The sequence below is a fragment of the Pan troglodytes genome, chromosome 1, assembly GCF_028858775.2.
Source record: "Pan troglodytes isolate AG18354 chromosome 1, NHGRI_mPanTro3-v2.0_pri, whole genome shotgun sequence".
Classification (NCBI taxonomy): Eukaryota; Metazoa; Chordata; class Mammalia; order Primates; family Hominidae; genus Pan; species Pan troglodytes.
This window is the reverse complement of record NC_072398.2, coordinates 86,519,503-86,544,683: the sequence shown is the minus strand read 5'-3', so window position 1 is coordinate 86,544,683 and position 25,181 is coordinate 86,519,503. Positions and strand designations below refer to the sequence as shown.

At 38.9% G+C, this 25,181-nt stretch overlaps 1 protein-coding gene across 14 annotated transcripts in view; it reads left to right on the top strand.

The window, feature by feature from the left end:
• UAP1 (UDP-N-acetylglucosamine pyrophosphorylase 1) overlaps positions 1 to 24,471 on the top strand; it is a 37,526-nt gene extending 13,055 nt beyond the window's left edge. For 4 of the 14 annotated variants that reach the window (XM_001174297.7, XM_054687669.2, XM_063795987.1 and 1 more), the window contains 8 exons: positions 1,365 to 1,569; positions 4,015 to 4,190; positions 5,874 to 6,046; positions 12,065 to 12,258; positions 13,283 to 13,423; positions 14,921 to 15,109; positions 22,427 to 22,493; positions 23,905 to 24,471. In XM_001174297.7, the coding sequence (XP_001174297.2) occupies positions 1,365 to 1,569; positions 4,015 to 4,190; positions 5,874 to 6,046; positions 12,065 to 12,258; positions 13,283 to 13,423; positions 14,921 to 15,109; positions 22,427 to 22,493; positions 23,905 to 23,997 (1,238 nt within the window). In that variant the 3' untranslated portion in view covers positions 23,998 to 24,471. Of the gene's footprint in view, positions 1 to 1,364; positions 1,570 to 4,014; positions 4,191 to 5,873; positions 6,047 to 12,064; positions 12,259 to 13,282; positions 13,424 to 14,646; positions 14,784 to 14,920; positions 15,110 to 17,344; positions 17,396 to 20,832; positions 20,951 to 22,426; positions 22,494 to 23,904 lie in introns of all 14 variants that reach the window. The other 10 variants (XM_016931184.3, XM_063795967.1, XM_054687652.2 and 7 more) reach the window with 6 other exon arrangements.
• Positions 24,472 to 25,181: the final 710 nt, after the last annotated feature.

Here is a 25,181-nt window from a genome sequence, read left to right as displayed (position 1 = left end):
ATGCATTAGTTGTACCTTTTGATTTTGTTTTGCTTTTGAGAAAGAGTTTTACTGTCACCCAGGCTGGAGTGCAGTGGTGCAGTCTTAGCTCACTGCAACCTCTGCCTCCTAGGTTCAAGCAATTCTCATGCCTCAGCCTCCTGAGTAGCTGGGATTACAGGCATGCACCACCATGCCTGGCTAATTTTTGTATTTTTAGTAGAGATGGGGTTTCGCCATGTTGGCCAGCCTGGTCTGGTCTGGAACTCCTGGCTTCATGTGATCTGCCTGTCTTGTAGTTTTATGTTTTTGTATTTTGTTTTTTTTTTTGAGTCTCGCTCTGTCACCCAGGCTGGAGTGCAGTGGCGCGATCTCGGCTCACTGCAACCTCCGCCTTCTGGGTTCAAGCAATTCTCCTGTTTCAGCCTACAGGTGTGTGCCACCATGCCTGGCTAATTTTTGTATTTTTAGTAGAGACAGGTTTCGCTATGTTGGCCAGACTGCTCTCAAACTCCTGACCTCAGGTGATCCACCTGCCGTGGCCTCCCAAAGTGCTGGAGTGAGCCACTGTCCAGCCAATTTTATGTTTTAACAAATGTATACTCATGTAACTACCATCCCAATCAACATAAGCACATTTCCATCACCATACAAAGACTTCTGATGCCCTTTGCAGGTGATACCCCAAGCGCATTCTTTTGAGTTGGGTTTCAAACCAGAAATCCTAACTTCAGAGCCTGAGTTCTCACCCATTATACTTTACTACTTTCCTAACTGAAGATTTATTTTCTTTATGTAGCTTACCTGCTATATTTGCATGCTCATTGATTATTTATTATAGGCTGGAGGTAATTTGATAGTGTCATCATTCATCCTGAAACTTTGGTATTTTCTTTATTCTGTCTTTTTTTTGACTTGCCACATCAATTAGTCATCAAATTTTTGCGAAACATTTATTATATCTCTTGGTTCTTACCTCCTGACATTATCAGCAAAAAATATTTAGTTCATTAAAATGCATCATCGTTCATTGTTTGGTGTTCGGTTGGGTTATATAAATTTAATTGTTTTAATAATAGAAATGTTTTTATTAGCAAGGTAGTCATCCACGATTCTATGTGGATTCTGTGTTCTCTGTGCCTTACATTGATAAGCCCCTATCTTGTTATTTCAGTCCCGTGTGATCAATAAAAGCAGCAAGCAGGCTTTGGTCCAAGCCAGATTCTCCACCACTAGCCTGTACCCCAAATCAGCAAATGGCCTCAGGACAAGGCAGCTGTATAGCCTTACTTCCTTTTTGATGAGTCTTTGCTGCTACCTATGTATGTTTAATACTAAAGTGTTGAATTGTAGAGGTTTTGTGATACAAGTGTCTTCTTTTCTAGGACTTTTCCAGATTTCTCAGAATAAAGTAGCAGTTCTTCTTCTAGCTGGTGGGCAGGGGACAAGACTCGGCGTTGCGTATCCTAAGGGGATGTATGATGTTGGTTTGCCATCCCGTAAGACACTTTTTCAGATTCAAGCAGAGCGTATCCTGAAGCTACAGCAGGTTGCTGAAAAATATTATGGCAACAAATGCATTATTCCATGGTAAGATACGTCTCATTATTGGAGTGTGTCTGAACATATATTGTTTTGTAATATTCAAAATGCATATATACTTTATGCACTCACAGACATATTTCTTGTTACTGTTGATTTTCTTGGGAGGTATAATTTACTATATATTTTAAAAGTGCTATATATTATTGCTTGATAGATGGCCACTATTGACTTAATAAGCAATATATACTCACCGCCAACTTTTACATTCCTGACTGAGTACCTTAAAGTACTCAGTGAGCTCTCTGCATCTAGAAACTCATATTTTCAGGTACCAGGTTATTTAGCTCTCCCACACCCATGCGCCTCTTCCGCATACACACCAGGTGAAGCTGCATTGACTTCTGTGCTATGGGCCATACTTGTGTCCTCAGCCTTTACTAGTATGCTGTATTCTCAGGTTCTCAGGGGCTCCACCTTGGTCAGTGTTAGTTCCTTCCCTTTTTTTTTTTTTTTTTTTTTTTGAGACAGGGTCTGTCTCAGTCACCCAGGCTGGAGTGCAGTAGTGCAGCCTTAGCTGACCGTCACCTTTGCCTTCTGGTCTGAAGCCATCCTCCTACCTCAGCCTCCCCAGTAGCTGGGAATACAGGCACCTGCCACCATGCCTGGCTAATTTTTTTTTCTTTTTGAGAGGGAGTCTTGCTCTGTCCCCAGGCTGGAGTGCAGTGGCGCAATTTCGGCCCACTGCAACCCCTGCCTCCCGGGTTCAAGCGGTTCTCCTGCCTCAGCCTCCTGAGTAGCTGGCATTACAGGCACACACCACCACACCTGGCTAATTTTTGTATTTTTAGTAGAGATGGAGTTTCACCATGTTGGTCAAGCAGGTCTTGAACTCCTGACCTTGTGATCTGCCCGTCTCAGCATCTCAAAGTGCTGAGATTACAGGCATGAGCCGCCGCGCCCGGCTATTTTTTTTGTTTTTTTTGTAGAGACAGGGTTCTGGTCTCAAATTCCTGAGCTCAAGTGAGCTGCCCCCCTCGACCTCCCAAAATGCTGAGATTACAGGTGTGAGCCACTGTGTCCAGCCAGTGTTAGTTTCCTAAGGACCAAGAGATTACAGAAGATCCTGCTCTGCTTTTTATAAGTTTTTGGTTCAGCTCTTTAATCTCTTTCCCCGAGCAGTTTTGGAAGTTAGCATGTTTTGAGGGGAAAATCAGCTGTGTGTTTGAGGTCCCCCAAGTCCCTATCTTGTTATTTCAGTCCCACGTGATCAACAAAAGCTCTACTAGTTTCTGTCCCCGAGCAGCAGCCTTTGGTCCAAGCCATATTCACCACTAGCCTGTACCCCAAGTCAGCAGGTGCCCTCAGGACAAGGCAGCTGTATAGCCTCAGTTCCCTTTTGAAAGATTCTGTCTCTGGACTTATAGTTCCAATCTATTTGGCCTCTGAAGCTCTCTGATGCCTTTAAAAAACTGCTTTTTGTAATTTTCATAGCTCTTCTAGCTCTTCTCACCACGAGTACTGGCCTGCTGTGAACTGTTTTGTTCATCTTGATTCCTGTGGGGAATTTGGAGGAACATCTGTATTCTAAGTGGCCAACATTCTACTTACAGCCCTGGCCTCCTACTATCATATTGAATTTTCTTCTCTCTCTTTCTTCCATCTCTTCACAACTCAGAATTTCTGTTCTTATGCAGAGAAGTTTAGCCACTTCTTCTGTCATCTTCTAAATATATCCAAATCTTTTGTACCTAAAGTTCAAAATATCCAGGATAATTTGTTAAACAGACAGATACCTCCTGTGGTATGAAATTATACCATTTTGTTTATTCATTTAACAAATATTAATTGAGTGTCTTTTTCTAGGTGTTGAGGATAAATCAGTAACCCAAACAGGCAAAAATCCCTTCTTATATGTAGTTTACATTCTAGTAAGGGCAAAAGCTACCACAGTCACTAATTATAGTTTTAGAAATAATTTTTTTCTTTTTTGCCACACTAGCATGGGTTGGATTTTTGTGACAACAGAAAGTATAATTATACTTTTATGATTTTTAAATGGAGGGTTAACAGAGCCCAGACTGCATTTCAGATTTCAATAAAAAGAACCCCAAGAGATCATTAAACTGTATTGCAGTTACCTTTTTCTTCCTGTTTTATTCAGAATAGGCATTTCAAATTTAAAATACACTTTCACAGAGTTCTAAAATGTTTACTTAAGCCATTTTATAGGTTCTCTTGAAGGAGGTATGTTTAGTATGTTTAATATTGTAAGTAGATTTATTTCATACGTAAGAGTTGATGAAATTACTGAAAGAAATTCTCCTTGGGTAACAGCTAATGAATGTGTCTTACCCAGGAAAAATATGAAGGAAGTCAAAATAATAAGCAAGTGCTTTCAAAGATATCTTTAGCTTAGGAAATAGATGAAACTTTATTTTGCCCTAGTCCACCTAGCACGGTTGCTTAGAAGATCTGATTTTCTCTTGTAAGGTATATAATGACCAGTGGCAGAACAATGGAATCTACAAAGGAGTTCTTCACCAAGCACAAGTACTTTGGTTTAAAAAAAGAGAATGTAATCTTTTTTCAGCAAGGAATGCTCCCCGCCATGAGTTTTGATGGGAAAATTATTTTGGAAGAGAAGAACAAAGTTTCTATGGCTCCAGGTTTGTAATCATCCTTATTTAATGGTGACTAGAAAGGATAACAACATAAATCATCAAATGTTGATTTTCTTTTTAACATGGTGATTTGGATATTTAAACATTAATATATATGTGTTTTTTGCAGCTTGGAAATGATTTAAAAAGATGAAAATGCCCGTTGGTGTAATGGATACACTTTTATGCTTGTTGTGGGTGTCTGCTCTATGGAGCAATTTGAGGAGCATTCAGGGTATTCTTTCTCTATAACAAGTATTTTATTTTTTATTTTTTAAAATTTTTGAGACAGAGTCTCACTCTGTTGCCCAGGCTGGAGTGCAGTGGTGCAATCTCGGCTCACTGCAACCTCTGCCTACTGGGTTCAAGTGATTCTCCTGCCTCAGCCTCCTGAGTAGCTGGGATTACAGGCACGCGCCACCATGCCCAGCTAAGTTTTTGTATTTTTTTGTAGAGAAGGGGTTTCGCCATGTTGGCTAGGCTGGTCTCAAACTCCTGACCTCAAATGGTGTACCTGCCTTGGCCTCCCAAAATGCTGGAATTACAGCCGTGAGCCACCGCGCCCAGCCATATAGCAAATATTTTATGTATACTGCAATGTTCATGGCTACGTTGTTTATTATAGTGAAAACTTGGAAACCATATGCTATTTAATAAATGAGAGGCTAAATTATCGTTTAAAAATAGCATTAATTCTTAAATAGCATTAAAATAATTGGTGGCATTAAATGCTAAACATTATTTCAGCAAGTTAAGTAAGAGAATGCAAAATGAAAAACTGCATACAGTCTATGATTAGGGCCACTGCTTTGCACAATTCCAGGTAGTGCATACAAATCATGGTTTATTAATGGGACCCACTAGAATTGGACAGTGTATTGCCTGTGTAGCCACATTCAGTGACCCTGAGTACAACCTCAGTCTATAAAAATAGACCTACTGACAGTTTTATATTTATGAGAATCTGTACTTGGAGGAAAGGCTGAAAAGAAATTAATAGTATTAACAGTGGTGCTCTCTAGATGTAGGCTTTTATTTCATCTTAATTCTTTTGGTTAATGGAATAGTTACTATTCTTAGCTGTATTTTGTGAAGTTGTCTAATTTTTCATCACTTAAGCTATGGTTAAGGTTGTTATTGGACAAAGTACATTAAAGCAGCATTATAAATAGATGGAGAAAGAAGAGGCTTTATTTATATCTCGTTTAAATCACCTTAGGCCTTCATATCAATCTGTTTTTTTAACAAATGATTTGATACAAAATACTTACGTATTTTTGAGATGGGTGAAATTGTCAGCGTTGGGGTTATAAATACAGAGCTAACTTGAATCATACAAATGTTAATGAAACTTGAAATGTTATGAAATAATCATTGCCTGATAAAGGATTTTATATCATACAATATATTACTAAAAGGGGCTGAGTTAAAAAGAAAGATATGGTTTTTGGGGTTGCCTGATCTTACATTGATAGTGTTATTCTCTGGATAGTTAATGCTAAGTAACCTTCAAAATCCTATAGTTCAATTTTTTTGACACCTGATTCCTTCCTTATGGATATTCAGTTTTCTTGCCTTTGTAAAGCGAATTTTGTTTTTTAGGGATCTTAACCCTAGTTTGGAAACAATCTTTGTGTTACCTTTATGATGGATTTTGATATGCTACTAATGGGCTATTTTGTTTTCCAGATGGGAATGGTGGTCTTTATCGGGCACTTGCAGCCCAGAATATTGTGGAGGATATGGAGCAAAGAGGCATTTGGAGCATTCATGTCTATTGTGTTGACAACATATTAGTAAAAGTGGCAGACCCACGATTCATTGGATTTTGCATTCAGAAAGGAGCAGACTGTGGAGCAAAGGTAATGCCTTTCTCAACTATGGTGAGGCTTTTGATGGTCTTGCTCTGTCATATATGCGTTCCAGAAGTCAAACCAAGTTTATTAGGGTGATTTGAATATTTTAGAACCATTTATCTCTCTAAAGTAACTAAACGGTCCCACACCCACTTTTTTTCTTAAATTGGCAAGACTTGATTCTAGATGTAATGTTGTATACTTATCACAGGTAAGAGTTTAAACTATGTGAGGAGGATTTGTAAGTACTTGGGAAAGTGGTCATCACTAGACCTGGGTTGGATTCATTAATATCAAATTGTGTTCAATCAGATTAATCCAACTTTTTTCCTGTGACAAAGTTATTGGAGTAGGTAAGGAAAATGTGGTAGAAATAACAGATTTAGACTTCCTAAGTCAGGTGACAAGGTATCTTATGATGTTTTTTCGAATAAGATAGAAATATGCAAGTTGGGCATAAGGACAATTAAAGAGATGAATAACTGCTTGAATGACCACACACAGACTGATACTAAGTTGGAGGGAGGTTTGTAATGATATGTAATGAGTCTGTTCTTGGCATTGTACTTTTCAACACGTTTTTAGTTGTATAGGTGATGGCATGTCTTTATGGTAGCAAAAAATATATATATTATAGCTAGAAATAAAATAGACAGCAAACATGCAAACCTTTAAAAACACTTTGGAAGACTTAAAAATGCTGATATAAACATTACTAGAAGTCTGTATAGGTATCCATTCTCATCAAAAACAGTATAATAAAAGCCCAGTCAAAATCTCAGTGAGACTATTTTGGGGACACTTGACAGAATGATTGCAAAGTTTAGAATAAACATGTAAAGGTGGCCAGGAAAATGTTGAGAAAGGATGAAGATAAGGGAGGAAAGGGGGCTGAAGACCATCTATCAAGCATTAAAAGGAATTGTAAATTAAAAGAGTGTGGTACTGGAACCAGAATAGAATGACAGATTAATGAAAATAGAGTAGGTCAGTCAGAAACACATCTGTGTATGTATAAGAAGAACACATTTTATAAAATATGGCCTTTTGACTCAGTGGAGGAAATGAATGAAATAACTGGCTAACAATAAAGTAAGATCTCTCTGTCAAAGCTCATACAAATATCAGTTTTAGGTGGATTACACAGTTAAATATTTAAAAATGAAATCATAAAGGTATTAGAAGAAAATTAGAAGAATTTTATAATTGTGATGCAAAAGGAAGACCTTTCTACCGAAAGCAGTAACCATATAGGCTTCTGACAAAAACAAATTCGATTTCAAATTATTTTGAAATATCTGTATTTAAAAAGAAGATCTGCCAAAGAAGTTATTTCTCTCAAAGTTAATCTAGAAATTTTATGCAAAGTCTCATTGGAAGCTGAAATCTTAAATTTACTGATACAAGTTTTGAGAGATTAAGCTGATAGACCTAATAAGCCTCCTCTGGACTCTGAAAATAAGCGTTGGTTTAGTTCAGTTATTTAAGACTTCTATCTGTTCCAATACTCTGTGAGTATCTGAACTGTATTTTTTTGTTTTTTTTTTTTTTTTAGCCACAGACTCACTATGTCATCTAGGCTGGAGTGCAGTGGCAGGATCTTGGCTCACTGCAACCTTTGCCTCCTGGGTTCGAGTGATTCTCCTGCCTCACCCTCCCCAGTAGCTGGGATTATAGGCACACGCCTTCCACTTGGTGTCACTCTTTTTTTTTTTTTTTTTTTTGAGACGCAGTCTCGCACTGTCGCCTGGGCTGGAGTGCAGTGGCATGATCTTGGCTCACTGCAACCTCCGTCTCCCAGGTTCAAGCAATTCTCCTGCCTCAGCCTCCCGAGTAGCTGGGATTATAGGCACCCACCACCAGGCCCAGATAATTTTTTTGTATTTTTAGTACAGATGGGGTTTCACTATGTTGGCCAGGCTGGTCTCGAACGCCTGACCTCATGATCCACCCGCCTCAGCCTCCCAAAGTGCTGGGATTACAGGCGTGAGCCACCGTGCCCAGCCGGTGTCACTTTTTTCCTAAAATAGAAACTTAAAATTGTACTGTTACGAGCTTCAGAACCAATTTAAACTTTATGCAATCAGAGAGTGTTCAACCTGGAAGGGACCCCAGAGATCATCTGGTCAACCCCTTTGATCTCAGAAATGAGAATCCTGAGTTCTAGTACTTTGTTTGTTTATTTATTTATTTATTTATTTGACAGGGTCTGGCTCTGTTGCCTAGGCTGGATTGCAGTGATGTGATCTTGGCTCACTGCAACTTCTGCCTCCAGGCTCAGCAATTCTCCTGCCTCAGCCTCTGGAGTAGCTGGTACCACAGGCGTGCACCACCACACCTGGTTAATTTTTCTGGGTCTTTTTGTATTTTTAGTAGAGACAGGGTTTCACTGTGTTGCCCAGGCTGGTCTTGAACTTCTGACCTCAGGTGATCTGCCTGCTTTGGCCTCCCAAAGTGCTGGGATTACAGGCGTGAGCCACTGCACCTGGCCAGAGTTCTAGTACTTTATAAGACTCAGGCTCAAGGTTCTTTATCACATTAACAGAGCCAGGATTAGAGTTCATGTTTCCCAACTTCCTAGTCTTATATTATATTACATTATAGAACCATACTCTTTAGATTAGTTTTTGCTGACAGTTCAAAAATCTTTAAACTGGTGTGCTAACTTTTGTGAGTACACTAATCACGCAAAGATGCAAGTGTTAAGTCACTCCTCTCCATTACCTGTGGGCTCTGTAGGATAAATCCAGACTCAGTCTTCCTTGCAAAGACACTCACTGTTTAGTCCTGTGTCTGGCATGTAATGTAGTAGTCATTCAGTGAATGAATAAGTAAATATTCAGATGGAACCAAAATATGACTAGACTGGCATATATTAAAATCTTTTAGAAATGTTAGAAGCCGTTTACATAATTGCTCCCCTGCCCTTTTAAAATAAGAAAATCAAAGCATTAAAATATATATCTTAAAACACCTAAGTTAGGGGATGATTCATACTGTGGTAGTAGAATTATTTGCAGTACTTTATTTTTATTGTAATTATTTATTTTGAGACAGGGTCTCACTCTGCCACCCAGGCTGGATATGCAGTGGCATTATCATGGCTTCACTGCAGCCTTGACCTCCTGGGTTCAGGTGATCCTCTCACCTCAGCCTCCTGAGTAGCTGAGACTACAGGCACCCGGCACCATGCCTGGCTAATTTTTGTATTTTTTGTAGAGGTGGGGTTTTGCTACGTTGCCCAGGCTGGTCTTGAAATCCTGGGCTCAGGTGATCTGCCTGCCTGAGCCTTCCAAAGTGCTGGGATTACAGGTGTGAACCACTATGCCTGGCCTGCAGTACTTTAATAGGCCCCTGTCTTGGTGCATTAAGTATTTTTTATGGAGTGAAGAACATGAGAAAAGACTGAAAGAGTGAGGTAGTTTGCAAAAGTACAAAGTTAAAAAGGTAGGAACCATTGTTAACTGAAGATCATTTTGTAAAGCAATTATAGTAACTCTGAGGTTAAAGTGTTATTTTGGACTCAGCTTTTCTCTCAGCTCACTGCAACCTCTGCCTACTGGGTTCAAGTGATCCTCCTGCTCAGCCTCCCAAGTAGCTGGGATTACAGGCATGTGCCACCACACCTGGCTAATTTACCATGTTGGCCAGGCTGGTCTCTTAACTCCTGACCTCAAGTGATCCACCTGCCTTGGCCTCCTGGAGTGCTGGGATTATAGGTGTAAGCCACTGTGCCTGGCCCTGGACTCAGTTTTTCTGGATTAAACTTAAGAAATATTGAGTACACCTTTTAAGTTTATACTGTATATCTTTTTTTTTTTTTTTTTTTTGAGATAGAGTCTTTCTCTTGTTGCCCCAGCTGGAGCGCAATGGCGCAATCTTGGCTTACTGCAATCTCTGCCTCCCAGGTTCAAGTGATTCTGCTGCCTCAGCCTCCTGAATCGCTGGGATTACAGTGCCTACCACCATGCCTGGCTAATTTTTTTTTTTTTATTTTCAGTAGAGATGGGGTTTCACCATGTTGGCCAGGCTGGTCTTGAACTCCTGACCTCAGATGATACACCCACCTCAGCCTCCCAAAGTGCTGAGATTATAGGTGTGAGCTACCACGCCTGTTCTATACTTTATATCTTTTCTGTATAATATAAATGGATTCCCACTTCATGCAGTTTACAAATGCTTTCTTCTGTAATGTAGACTTTTAAAATATTTAGAGGTTAATAGTTGCCATAGAAGTAAACCTTTGGGAAATGTAAAATGTGAATATGTATATTTTTATTTTTATGGCTGGTTGGGAGTAGGAGTATATAGTGGTGACTGGAAAATAAACCTGTGTGCGTTAAAAAAAAAGAGAGAGAGAATAAGGGGAATCTATCCCAAATTCCCTGCCTAGTAAGATACCCACTGTAGGTAGAGTACATGAAGTAAGAGGTGGTGATGGGTTGGTAGATAAGAATTGTAAATAGGCCCGTGATTGATTTAAATAATTTGCTGCATAATGTTCCCCTTCAGTTTAATCTACTTCCTCGGTAGAAAGTTTCTTTTCATTAAGAACTGTGTTCCTTTCAGGGTGGCAAACAGTGAACCACACAACAGGCTTACTTATCCAGCAGTCCTGCCTCACTGAGCTGGACTCAGTGCCTATATCTCTAATTGCTGTGTAAACGAAGTTCTCAATAGTGCCTTTAGTTTTCTGGATGAGACTGTTACTGACTGTATTTATTTTAAGAAATCAGTTGTTGAAGAAAAGTCTTAACTTTATTAATATAATTTCATGTCTACTTAGGATAGACTTGTCAAATTGGGGACAGAGTTTTAAACATATTTTGAAGCATGCTGAATTGATAATTAGACTGGACAAACAAAACAATACCTTCAAATAGATAGGGATTTTTGAGGGTCTTACTCTGTTGCCCAGGCTCGAGTGGAGTGCAGTGGCGCAATCACGTTTCACTGTAGCCTCAACCTCCCCAGACTCAGGTGATCCTCTTTCCTTAGTCTCCTTAGTAGCTGAGACTCCAGCATGCCACCACGCCTGGCTAATTTTTTTATTTTTTAAATAGAAGCCAGAGTTTCACCTTGTTGCCTAGGTTGACAAATATTTTTTATTGTTTGTTTCTTCGGTTGGATATTTATCTTATCTGAACCTTGATTTTATATTAGTGCATTGCATATAGTTCTTTTATAATTTTCTTCTAAACACTTAAGTCAGTGATATGTGGGATTAGTGTGGTGGCATACCAAAATCACTTGTGAGGTTTTTAAAAATTACATTCTTAATTTTCCCTCTGATTTTAGTATACCGTCTTTTCTCAGCTCCCCATCAGCCCAGAGCCATTGATAAATTATCACATCACTGGTTTTCAGAATTATTTTTTTGAAGTATAGAATCACTTATTTCAAACAAAATTGAGTATACAAAACAGATAAATATGGGTGGGTTTTCTGATTAAAGTTGAAGTGGGAGGCTAGTGACCTGCCTGCTCTAAACCCCTTTACCTCCTACTCAGGTTCCTGAAAAACAAGGAAAATGCCAAAATTAAAGAAATGCTATTTTCAAATGAAATATCGGGCAATAGAAAATGAGAGACAAAATGCCTAACTTAGGTCTTTTGTCTTGTGAATCCCAGAGAAATTTCATTTTATTTATTATCAAAGTAATTGAGGTGGTTAAGGATAAATTAAATAAAAAGTACAAGATACATGGGGGATGTTGACTCCTGATGTAATTATTCCCACTCCAATGTGATTTACTCTGTGCTAGATATATGTATATGATGGAATTTCTAGCCCAAGGTTTAGTTAGGTGATAAATAGGAAGGAAATAATATACCTCATTTCCAGTTGGAAAGTGCCTGTCAAGGTATATAAAGATGGATAGTTGATTGTCTAAAGTTAAAGATTCTTCTTGGCTTTATACCTTTTAGTGTAAGCAAAGTTGTAAATGTCATCTTTGACAATAGCAAATCTCCAAAGAAACATTTAATGCAATTTCCTCCTCTACTATTTTTCTCTGGTGGACAGGTGGTAGAGAAAACGAACCCTACAGAACCAGTTGGAGTGGTTTGCCGAGTGGATGGAGTTTACCAGGTGGTAGAATATAGTGAGATTTCCCTGGCAACAGCTCAAAAACGAAGCTCAGATGGACGACTGCTGTTCAATGCGGGGAACATTGCCAACCATTTCTTCACCGTACCATTTCTGAGAGATGTTGTCAAGTATGGGCAAGATGGGGGCCTTTTAAAATTATATTTATTGTTAATCAGAAACTAAGACACTTGAGAGGGATGCAGACACCCCAAGTCCATATCCCACAGAATTCATCTTTCCTGAGGATCACTTATCAAATGGACATTTATCTCATGTTGTGATTGTTTTTAGTAAGATGTATTGTAAGGTGGGAATCATCGGAGCCCATTCCCCAGCGCATTAATGGGAGGCCAAAGCATTTCTCCCTTCTCACCCTCCCACCCCCAACTATGTGCTAGGTTCTGTTGAAGCAAAGCATAAGAAATGAAACTTTCTTTACCACAACTGTGAGCTTTTTAAAAATACAGATGTTCACCTTACACCAACTGAATTAGAATTTCAGGAGGTGGGTTCGGGGCATCTATATTTTTAGAAAGCTGCCCACAAAGTTCTAATTCAGCTGATTCCCAGGCTGGCATTTAGAAACTAGTGTGCTAAAGAGTGAAGAAATTACTTGACACCTGCATGAAAATTAGCGGGTAGTGCTACAAAAGATAAAATAAGAGCTATTTTATCCCACCATAGTTTTAAATGAAGGACATTCTCACTATCGATTTCACTTAGCTTTTAGACATTCAAGATGACTTGTCTACTTTTTAAAAAGTTAATATGCATTACTTTAGAATATCAACTCCAGTTCCAAAATATTTCCCATTCTATGCCATTTGTAGCTGTGTTACTGTTTCATCCATAGTAACTTAATGCATTTTTTAATGTACATTTATACAGTTTTAAGGCATTTGTAATGAATACAGTTTTAATGCACACGTACACAGTTTTAGTGGAGACTGTTATTTGATTTTTTTTTAAATATAAAGAGATGATTGGGGGAAAGCTATTCATTTACTATTTAAATATGAACTGAAACTTAAATGCTCTTCACTTTGAAAATCTTAGTATTGGTTGTTGACACATTTGCTCCTGAGTGTTATAAGATTTTCTGGCATTTTAAATCTGGAACGTGATTACATCTTTTCTCCTCCTGCTTCTTAGTGTTTATGAACCTCAGTTGCAGCACCATGTGGCTCAAAAGAAGATTCCTTATGTGGATACCCAAGGACAGTTAATTAAGCCAGACAAACCCAATGGAATAAAGATGGAAAAATTTGTCTTTGACATCTTCCAGTTTGCAAAGTATGCTTTGAATAGTACCAATAAGGTTAAATAAATGTCTTAAAATGCTGCTTTTCACTCTCTTAGGCATAAAACTGTTTTCAGGAAACATTTGATAGCACATATCTCACATGGCATTTTGATTGTGAGTATGTAGTCTAGATTCATTATGGTTCTCTAGAATAAAACCAGGAGTGTGATCTGAGTTGCCTATGAGTACAACTTTTTTTTTTTAAATCAACTAGTTTCTGGCTCCTATAAAGTTTTTTTCATATATATTAAATATATATATAAAATATATATAATATATATTATATAAATATAATTTATATATTATATATTATATATAATTTATATATTTATATAATATATATATAATTTATATATTTATATAATATATAATATATATAATATATAATATATATTATTTAAATATATATTATTTATATATATTATATTTAAATATATATTATTTATATATATTATTTAAATATATATATTATATAAATATATATTATTTATTTATTAAATGAGATGGGGTCTTGCTATGTTGAGCAGGCGGGTCTCAAACTTGTGGCCTCAAGCGATCTTCCCATTTCGGCCGCCCAAAGTGCTGGGATTATAGGCTTGAGCCACTACGCCCCGCCTTGGTCTCCTGTAAAGTTGTTAAAGTCATTTATTTTGGATGAGAAACTGAAAAGGTTAAGATAAAGAATTATCTCGTTTTGTATTTAGGATATCTTCTTACTGCCCTGTGAATAGATGTTTCAGTAAACATGTTTTTAGATTATATAGCTCTCTATAAAGATCACATTTGATGTTGAGATGCTTGTCTCAGAATTTGATGAGTGCAAAAATGAGAAAGACAAATAAGCTGTATAAAGTTAATGCGTGGTGGCTCACGCCTGTAATTCCAGCAGTTTGGGAGGCTGAGGCGGGTGGATGACTTGAGGCCAAGGAGTTGGATACCAGCCTGGCCAACATGGTGAAACCCTGTCTCTACTAACAGTACAAAAATCAGCCGGGCGTGGTGGTGCATGCCTGAAGTCCCAGCTACTCAGGAGGCTGAGGTGAGAGAATCTCTTGAAAGCAGGAGGAGAGGTTGCAGTGAGCTGAGATTGCGCCACTGCACTCCAGCCTGGGTGACAGAGTGAGACTCCGTCTCAAAAAAAATAAATAAATAAAATGAAATTAATCTTTCCATTTCTAAATCATTTTTTTTTGCCTGTTTTTTTTTTTTCCAGAACAGATACTAATGTGATCTTTGTACATTAAGATTTCTAATTTTTCCGACTTAAGATGAACTGTTCTATAGTTGAGGGGGGAAATGATTTCTCATTTTGCATTGAAAAAGAAAATGTCAACTTTCTTTAGTCCAAGGGTGAGCAATATTTTATTCATCATTCAAATTGGAATAGGAAAGCCTATTGTTGAGACCAAAGCCTTAGCTATGTTAAAGGGTTAGAAGCTGTGTATGCAGTTTCATAATAAAGAGGTCTTTATATGGTTTCGCTCTAGGAAGTTTGTGGTATATGAAGTATTGCGAGAAGATGAGTTTTCCCCACTAAAGAATGCTGATAGTCAGAATGGGAAAGACAACCCTACTACTGCAAGGCATGCTTTGATGTCCCTTCATCATTGCTGGGTCCTCAATGCAGGGGGCCATTTCATAGATGAAAATGGCTCTCGCCTTCCAGCAATTCCCCGGTAAGTCAGTATCTTTTCTCTTTTGTATGAATCCTTTCTTGGACTTTTCCTCTTGGACTTCTTTCTCTCTCTCTCTCTCTCTCTGTATTCCTAGATCTTTTTTAAAAAGCAAAGTTTTGATGTGTGAACAGTTCCTGATGTGAAATAACAGTAGCTTTGCCTATTACAAAGAGAATGATTGTTTTACTTTCTTGTGAAGAGGAGTCTTTCAGATCTCTCTTTTTTTAATTTTTATTTTTTGGAAACATTGCCACCATGACAGCAAAAAGACTTCTACTAAATAATGATCAGAAGATATTTTTTTTTTGGTGTGCCATATGGTTAAAGCCCATCAGTAACACACTATACCACAGGGCAAGTCCTTCAGCCACAGAGGATTGTTTGTTGTTGCCCATATATCTGTGGCCTCGCCACTATTTTTTTTTTTTTTTTTTTGAGACAGAGTCTTGCTTTGTCACCAGGTTGGAGTGCAGTGGCGCAGTCTCAGCTCACTGCAGCCTCCACCTCCCGTGTTCAAATCGATTCTCCTACCTCAGCCTCCCAAGTAGCAGGGACTATACAGGCACATGCCACCACACCCAGCTAATTTTTATATTTTTAGTAGAGATGGGCTTTCACCATGTTGACCAGAGTGCTCTCGATCTCCTGACCTTGTGATCCGCCCGCCTTGGCCTCCCAAAGTGCTGGGATTACAGGTGTGAGCCACTGGGCCCGGCTGACCTCACTACTGTTAATAGTACTGTCTGTGAGACCCACTCATAGCCCCACCACCCCCAGGCTACCTACAAATTGTAGTCCAATGGCAGTTTTCACTGTAGCACTTTCAGGTCACTGAGGAATGTGTCTAGAAGAGAAGTAAATGTCAGTTACATTCACTGATACTTTAGAAATGGCCTTGGTTTTGAGAAGTTAAAAAAAGAAGGTATTGTAGTTATTTAAATCCAAGATAAAGTACTTTTCAGCTAAATCTGGTTTTTTTTGTTTGTTTGTTTGTTTTTTGGAGACAGTTTCACTCTTGTCACCCAGGCTGGAGTGCAATGGCACAATCTCTGCCCACTGCAACCTCTGCCTCCTGGGTTCATGTGATTCTCCTGCCTCAGCCTCCCAAGTAGCTGGGGTTACACTCGCCTGCCATAAAGCCCAGCTAATTTTTGTATTTTTAGTAGAGACAGGATTTCACCATGTTGGTCAGGCTAGTCCCGAAATCCTGACCTCAGGTGATCCGCCCGCTTTGGCCTCCCAAAGTACTGGGATTACAGGCGTGAGCCGCCATGTCTGGCCAATCTTTTTTTTTTTTTTAAGACAAGGTCTTGCTCTGTCACCCAGGCTGGAGTGCAGTGGCGCGATCTTGGCTCACTGCAACCTTCACCTCCTGGACTTAAACAGTACACCCACCTCGGCCACCCAAAGTGCTGGGATTACAGGTGTGAGCTATTGTGCTCAGCCTAAATCTTTTATTTTATGATGAAACCTTCACTGGCACCTAGAATTTCCCTTTCTGAATCATCTGGTATATCTGTACTTATGTAAAAAGCATTCTGCCATTTAATTTATATTTCTAACGGATAAGATGGCTGGCTGCAAGAATGCCTCAATAAATGGTAAAATATTGGGCTGGACACAGTGGTTTGTGCCTGTAATCCCAGTATTTTGGGAGACTGAGGCAGGCAGATTACCTGAGGTTAGAAGTTCAAGACCAGCCTGGCCAACATGGTGAAACCCTGTCTCTACTAAATATACAAAATTAGCTGGGCATGGTAGCGCATGCCTGTATCCCAGCTACTTGGGTGGCTGAGGCAGGAGAATTGCTTGAACCCGGGAGGGAGAAGTTTCAGTGAGCTGAGACTGTACCACTGCACTCCGGCCTGGGTGACAGAGTGAGACTCCATCTCAAGAAAAATAATAAAATGTTAGAGAACACTGAACATTGGAATTTACTGGTACATAACTGGTTTTACAAGAAGCAGCAGTGGTAGCTTTCATCTCCCAGTCCAAGGCCACTTTTGGGCTCTGTATTGTCAACAAGCTTGCTCTTGGCATGTCACATTGTCCTCATGTTTCATCTTTGGCCATTGAGTTTTATTTTTATTTTTTTACCCCCTTTTGGTCTCTTGGGACGAATTTATGATTTACCATAAATACATACCATTCAATCAAGTATATTTTGCAACTCCATTTCATTGTTATTGTTTGATTTGCTTCCATTCCCATTAATCCTTATTTATTCCCACATAGCAGTGCTACAAATGGGAAGTCAGAGACCATCACAGCTGATGTCAATCACAAGTAAATATACCAGCCTGCCTACAGTGCATGGTGATGGGGCTGTGCTTCCCTCCATACTAACTGGCATCGTAGTTTAGTGCTCTGCCTTTTGGGGGTCTGGAGGGAGGATGGTTGAAGCTTTGGTATGGGTGCACTGCTTACTTGGTGGCAGGTATCTCTCTGGATCACACTAACTCAGAATCTTGTTGCATGCTGGAAATGGGGAGCATGCTTTACTAAAGAATCTGACCACAGGTGTTAGAGCTGGAACTGACAGATTTTCAGATGATAGGTAAGATCCAGAGCAGGTTACAGGTCAGGGAGAACACATTTTGCACCTTTAACATAAGCTTATACGGGGTTAAAAATACCATTCTGAAGATGTGTCTTGTGGAATTGGGTGTATGCTCTCAGTATAAAGGCTGATTGTTCCTGTCATATTTGATGGCCCTTAATATGGAGAAAACTGTTCTGTTGATTTATTTTCACACTAACAGCTTTCCTTTTTGGTCACTGCGTTAATTCTAGTCAGTAATAATTCTAGTCAGTTACTTTCTTGCTTCTAAAGAATCTTTTTATCTTAATGGCAGATCATTTTTAGTTAGAAGTAACACATATCCTCTCCCATCTGGGAACTGACAGAGTTTGGAAAAGCCATTATCTTTATAGTTTAAGAGACAGCTTGATGTTATTGTTACACTTTGAAAGTTAACGTTTTTAAGGTTGGGTGCGGTGGCTCATGCCTGTAATCCCAGCACTTTGGGAGGCCAAGGCGGGCAGATTACCTGAGGTCAGGAGTTCGAGACCAGCCTGGCAAACATGGCGAAACCTCATCTCTACTAAAAATACAAAAATTAGCTGGTGTGGTGGTGCACGCTTGTAGTCCCAGCTACTCAGGAGGCTCAGGTGGGAGAATCACTTGAGCCTGGGAGGCAGAGGTTGCAGTGAGCTGAGATCGCACCATTGCACTCCAGCCTTGGTGACAGAGCAAGACTCCATCTCAAAAAAAAAAAAAAAAAAAAAGAAAGAAAAAGTTTTTAAGGTAATTTGGGAAATATATGCAGGGCAAAAGATCTGGAGATGGAAGTTATCTCAGAAATAGAGTAGCACCTTCATCAGTGTCACCCACGTGCTTTTTCCTATCTGTGCCATTCCTCTGCCCAGACAAATTCCTGTGAGTATCAGTGTTTCTGGGATGTGATTCTGCAAACAAGGAAGTGGACTCAAAGATCTGATCAATTTCTTATAGGTGCTGTAGATCAGCGGTCTCCAACCTATTTTGGCACCAGGGACTGGCTTTGTGGAAGACAGTTTTTCCACAGACTTGGGGTGGTGAGGGTGGTTTCAGGATGATACAAGCATGTTACATTTATAGTACACTTTATTTCTATTATTATTACATTGTAAGAAATAATTATACAACTCACTGTAATGTATAGAATCAGTGGGAGCCCTGAGCTTGTTTTCCTGCACCTAGGTGGTCCCATTTGGGGATGATGGGAGACATCATCAGGCATTAGATTCTCATAAGGAGCACACAGCCTAGATCCCTTACATGGGCAGTTCATGATAGTGTTCACATTCTTAAGAGAATCTGTTGCGGCCACTGATCTGACAGGAGGTGGAGCTCAGGCAGTAATGTGAGTGGTGGGGAGCATCTGTAAATACAGATGAAGCTTTACTCACTTGCCCACTGCTCATCTCCTGGTGTGTGATCCAGGTCCTAACAGGCCACAGAGTAGTACCGGTCCATGGCCCAGGGGTTGGGGACCGCTGCCATAGATGACTGTTGTCTCTCCTGCCTTGGGAACTGGGATGCAGAGCCCTTTGTCACTTTCTGTCTCATCCACCATTTTTAATATATGGAAGCAAGCTGCTTTTATATTTAAGAAATAAAACTTTGACTAAATTTCTTTGTCATTGAACCATAGCTTTTAACCTAACAGTGTAATAGATTGTTAATTATATAACTGAAGACAGCATCTAGCTATCTTAGTTAAGATACAAAAAGCTTTAAACATTATTCTTACTCTTTTATTTAATATCCCCCATCGCCCAGTTTACTTCATTTTAGCCATTTGTAGAATAATTAAAGTGAAATCAAAGTTTGGCTTTAAATGATACCATGCACTGAAAAAGAGTTCCTGCATAATCCTTAGCACCAAAGGATGACCTTACACAGCTGAAGAACATCATGTAATAGTGAGAGATGAAAAGGAAGTACATTATGTAAAAGAGGGAAGAAGCAACTAGGAGGTATTCTGAAAGAATGGAAACAACCATGCTGAGTTTTGACTCGATATTATTTTTATTTCTCACCTTAATGCTTACTGAATAGTGTTAGCTACCAAAAGGATACATGGCTAAAGAATTGTGGGGCAGTAGGTTTATTGGGCTAATTTGCTTATATCCTGAGATTTTACATTTGGTGATGGTAGCTTCTGTTTTCCCTCCTTCAGGGCATCCAATTTTGTTTACTGAAGGTGACTCCTTAGTTTCTTGGGGTATCTTTGTGGTAGTAGAATGGAAGTTACATATTCAGGCCAGCTATATATGTGTTTCTTGGGTTCACAACCACCTTCTGTTCCTGCTACACTGAATCCTTCAGGGGTTTAGGTGGGACTGGGCTATATACATCATAATGGGGTGGGCCCTCATTTTTTCCTTTTTTTTTCCTTGGCATGCCTACTCAAGATTCATTTGGTTTTGTATGACTTTGAGTTGCCCCAGAAGGTCTGGACTAGACCTCTTGAGCTCTTGTGGTAGAATCTGGCATGTATGTAGAGAGGTGTGTGCCTCACTATGCCTCCTCTTTTCCCTTCATTAGTTTGTCATCATTTTCATAGTGTTATTTGTTCAGACAACAAGCATTCGTAGGCCTGCTCATAGGTTTATAGGTGCTATTAGTATCCTAGGTGCTGAAGTATCTTATACAAGAGAAATAAGTCACTTCTTACAGACTACTGGGATGTTCAAGATGCACATACATAAAAGTTAAGTAACATTTTCAGGCAGTATGTGATTATGTGCTAAATGTGTGCTGTAGCAATAATTACTCTGGGAGGCAGTGACTTAGCAGGTGTCTAATACATTTATTTTTTATTTATTATTGTTATTATTATTTTTGAGACAGTGTCTTGCTCTGTCGCCCAGGCTGGAGTGCAGTGGAGCGATCTCAGCTCATTGCAACCTTCGCCTCCTGGGCTCAAGCGATTCTCCTGCCTCAGCCTTCTGAGTAGCTGGGATTACAGATGCTCGCCTCCATGCCCAGCTAATTTTTTGTATTGTTTAGTAGAGATGGGGTTTCACCATGTTGGCCAGGCTGGTCTCGAATTCCTGACCTCAAGTGATCTGCCCACCTCGGCCTCTCAAAGTGCTGAGATTATAGGCATGAGCCACCACACCCGGCCACATTAATTAAATTAATTAATTAATGTATTTATTTATTTTCGAGACAGAGTCTCGCTCTGTCACCCTGGCTGGAGTGCAATGGTGCAATCTCGGCTCACTGCAACCTCTGCCTCTTGGGTTCTAGCGATTCTCCTGCCTCAGCCTCCGGAGTAGCTGGCTTTACAGGTACGTGCCACCACACCCGGCTAATTTTGTATTTTTATTAGAGACAGGGTTTCACCATGTTAGCCAGGCTGGTCTCAAACTCCTGACCTCAGGTGATCCACCCACCGCGGCCTCCCAAAGTGCTGGGATTACAGGTGTGAGCCACTGCACCCAGCCACATTTATTTTTTATATGAATAAATGGATGGAGACAATCACTATGAAATGCAGTGGTCAAGAGAAGATTGGGGCTTGAGCCAAATCTTGGAGGATGAATATGGTTTTTATGGGACCATAGTTGAGAATGACTTGGAATAATCCAAAGAGTGTGACTGATCTGGTTTGAGTGGAGAGTCTCAGGATAAGTAAGGTGAAGTAGGATAGAGAGTGCTTTGAATGCTAGAGAAAGGTTGACCTGTAGCTAAACTCAGAAGCCCTCTGATTTTTATTGACTCCAGCAAAGTTTGAGACTACGTACTTGGGGAAAGCACAGAAAGAGCTATGGTTTGACAAGAGACTAATATTTTTGTGCCCTGTGTCTTATTGGTAAGATTCTTGAAGTGGCAAATAACAAAGAGGTCTAATGACTGCAAACTCATTGACTATTTATTGACTTTTGTGTTAGATAACTTAGAAATTCAGAATTGCTATAAATGTTAGGTTGTGACCTAGATGAAACAAATAAGGACTTTGACCTTGCCTTTGCTTGAGTGCATTCTGCCTTAGCTCTTTAAAAAGGGACTTTTGGTAACAGAGAAGTACTTTGAAACATATTGAATAAATTAGCTCAGCTAATCTAGGACATTTGGGTTGTACAGAAAAAACATGTACTGGGAAATAATTTAACTGTCTGATAGAACTTTCTGCAGTGAAGGAAATGTTGCATATCTTTGTTGTCCAGTTTTGTAGTCATTGGCCATTCATGGTTTCTGAACACTTGAAGTGTGATTATTATGACTGAGAAACTGAATTTTAAATTTTAAATTAGTTTTAAAAATTTTAATTAAATTTAAGTAGCCCTGTGCAGCTATTGGCTTCTGTATTGGATAGTACAGCTTTAGAATGTTTGTCAACATTAATAGTACCAAGGTAGTGGTGAAGATTAAAATGCAATATGAAGGCTTCAGAGCACCTAGCACTGGGCTTGGCATATAGTATATACCTAGTAAGTAGTCACCTTTTTATCAAATTGAAACTTGGAAATGGTAAAAAATGAGATGTATGTAAGGGGACAGTGTGTAAAAACTAGTGAAGTGCTGTAAAGAGCTACCAGTAATTATTGGCACTTGCCCCAAATAGTGTCCTTCTGACCTGAGAATTTCATATTAACTTAATCCTCAGGGAATTTAGTGATCATCAGGGTAGCATCTATTCCATTTGTTTAACTGGAAGAATTGTTATCTGCAAGCTTCTCAGAGGAAAGTTATGGTTTGTACTTTTGCTCTGGCAAGTAACATGGGAAGCAAAGTCTTTAACACATACTTGTTTTTTTTCTTAGCTTGAAGGATGCCAATGATGTACCAATCCAGTGTGAAATCTCTCCTCTTATCTCCTATGCTGGAGAAGTAAGTCTGCTTTACTTTTTCCTCTATTCTTTTACAAAGCTTTGTATATTTCAAAATAATGAAAAAGTGGATTTTAAATGTTCTCACCATGAAGAAAGGATAAGTATTTGAGGTGATAGATATGTTAATTGGCTTTGATTATTCGACAGTGTATATATGCATCGAATCATCACATTGTATCTGAAAAATATATACAATTATTGTCAATTAAAAATGAAATAAGGTTGGGCACAGTGGCTCACTCCTGTAATCCCAGTACTTTGGGAGGCTGAGGCAAGAGGATTGCTTGAGCTCAGGAGTTTGAGACCAGCCTGGGCAATATAGTGAGACCTGTCTTTATAAAGAAAAAAAAAAATTACAAAAAAAGAAATAAAACTTTTTTAAAAAGTAGAATTCTGGCATTGTTTTATGTTTAAGTAGGGATGTCCTTAGAGAAGATGCAACATTTTCTGATGGTCCTGCCCTGAGGAGCTCTTCCTGGGAACAAGTTGAGAAGCTGCATTTGTTCTGAATTCTTCTCTTTGAGAATTCGTGTTATGGCTTTGCATCTATCCCATAAGTGGGTTAGTTGCCATTAACAGACATCTACAATATCTAGTCCATTTCACCTACTCATTGAAAGGTAGTAGGCTTTTGAAAAATATATAATCAGCCTTGTTTTTTAGATGAATCACCTGGCTTTTTTTAAATGCAATGTAAGTTTTCTTTCAAGGAGTCTAGTTTGTTCAAGTACTTAGTACTGTCACTTTTAAAACTTGGGGATTTAGAGGTCTCTACTCTTTTACTTATGTAATATTTTTCCTGGAGATCTTTGTATTGCTTTATTGTAGCATTAGAGATAGCTTTCTTGCTTAGAAAGTTAACTCTACTGGCCGCTTGCAGTGGCTCATGCCTGTAATCCCAGCGCTTTGGGAGGCCAAGGCAGGTAGATCATTTGAGGTCAGGAGTTCGAGACCAGCCTGGCCAACATGATGAAGCCCTGTTTCTACTAAAAAATACAAAAACTTAGACGGGTGTGATGGCAGGCGCCTGTAGTTCCACCTACTTAGGAGGCTGAGGCACGAGAATTGCTTGAAGCTGGGAGGTGGGGGTTGCAGTGAGCATAGGGGTGAGACTACTCCGTCTCAAAAAAAAAAGTTAACTCTGTGAGAGATGATTATAGGAAAAATGTTTATCATCTTGTTAACTGTAGAAATGATCAGAGTAATTTTCTTTTTATATTTTTGTTTTATGCTTTTACAAGTCAGTCATTAAGTCTACTCTAAAATGTCTATTAAATAGATTTTGACTTTTATATTCTGCATCTCAACCTTTTTTGGCATTTGTGCTTTAAATCATCATTATAGCAAGTCCAGCACTGCATGACAAGTGCAAATTTTCTAATTGTGTTTCATTTCAATCCTCTTTTTAGGGATTAGAAAGTTATGTGGCAGATAAAGAATTCCATGCACCTCTAATCATCGATGAGAATGGAGTTCATGAGCTGGTGAAAAATGGTATTTGAACCAGATGCCAAGTTTTGTTTGCCACGATAGGAATAGCTTTTATTTTTGATAGACCAACTGTGAACCTACAAGACGTCTTGGACAACTGAAGTTTAAATATCCACAGGGTTTTATTTTGCTTGTTGAACTCTTACAGCTATTGCAAACTTCCCAAGATCCAGATGACTGAATTTCAGATAGCATTTTTATGATTCCCAACTCATTGAAGGTCTTATTTACATAATTTTTTCCAAGCCAAGGAGACCATTGGCCATCCAGGAAATTTCGTACAGCTGAAATATAGGCAGGATGTTCAACATCAGTTTACTTGGAGCTGGAAGCATTTGTTTTTGAAGTTGTACATAGTAATAATATGTCATTGTACATGTTGAAAGGTTTCTATGGTACTAAAAGTTTGTTTTATTTTATCAAACATTAAGCTTTTTTAAGAAAATAATTGGGCAGTGAAATAAATGTATCTTCTTGTCTCTGGAGTGTCATTTGTACTTGAAGAAATTATTTCATTGAGAAAATATGAAACTTGGGAGAAACTTTAAGATAATGCATAAAAACAAATTGATGCTTCAGTGAGGTTGCAGAGTCATAGAACTTCTTTCAGTGAATATCTAACTTTGGGCTTTATCTTCTTATCACTTTATAATAGTAGCTCTCACCCAAAGATTATTTTGTCCTCCACCCAAAGGGGCATTTGGCAATGTCTGGAGATATTTTTGGTTGTGACAAGTGGGAAAGTGAAGTGGTACCACTGGCATCTAATAGGGATTAGGGATGTCACTAAACATCCTACAATGCACAGGACGGTCTCCTACGACAAAGAGTTATCTGGCCTAAAGTGTCAATGGCGTCAAGGTCGAGAAGCCTTGTTTCAAATTATTCATTTACTCTGTTTTGCCCAAATATTTGGTGGCACTTAGGAATTCAAAAGAATGTAGTTTCTGAAGTTTCTCTGGCAGGCTATTCCAGTTTTTTGTTATTGTTGTTATTTTAGAGGATTAAAAAAATAAAAAGACAAAGGTGGTTCTTTAAATATGGGCCATAGATCATTGGTCATTAGTAAGGGTTCTCTGTGTCTAAAATGCTGTTTGCATGAAAAGACTGAGCTTTATAAATGCATCTTAAATAATATTTAAGTATTGACCAAAAGTATAAAAAGGAAATCTGGATAAATGATTCTAAAAATTAT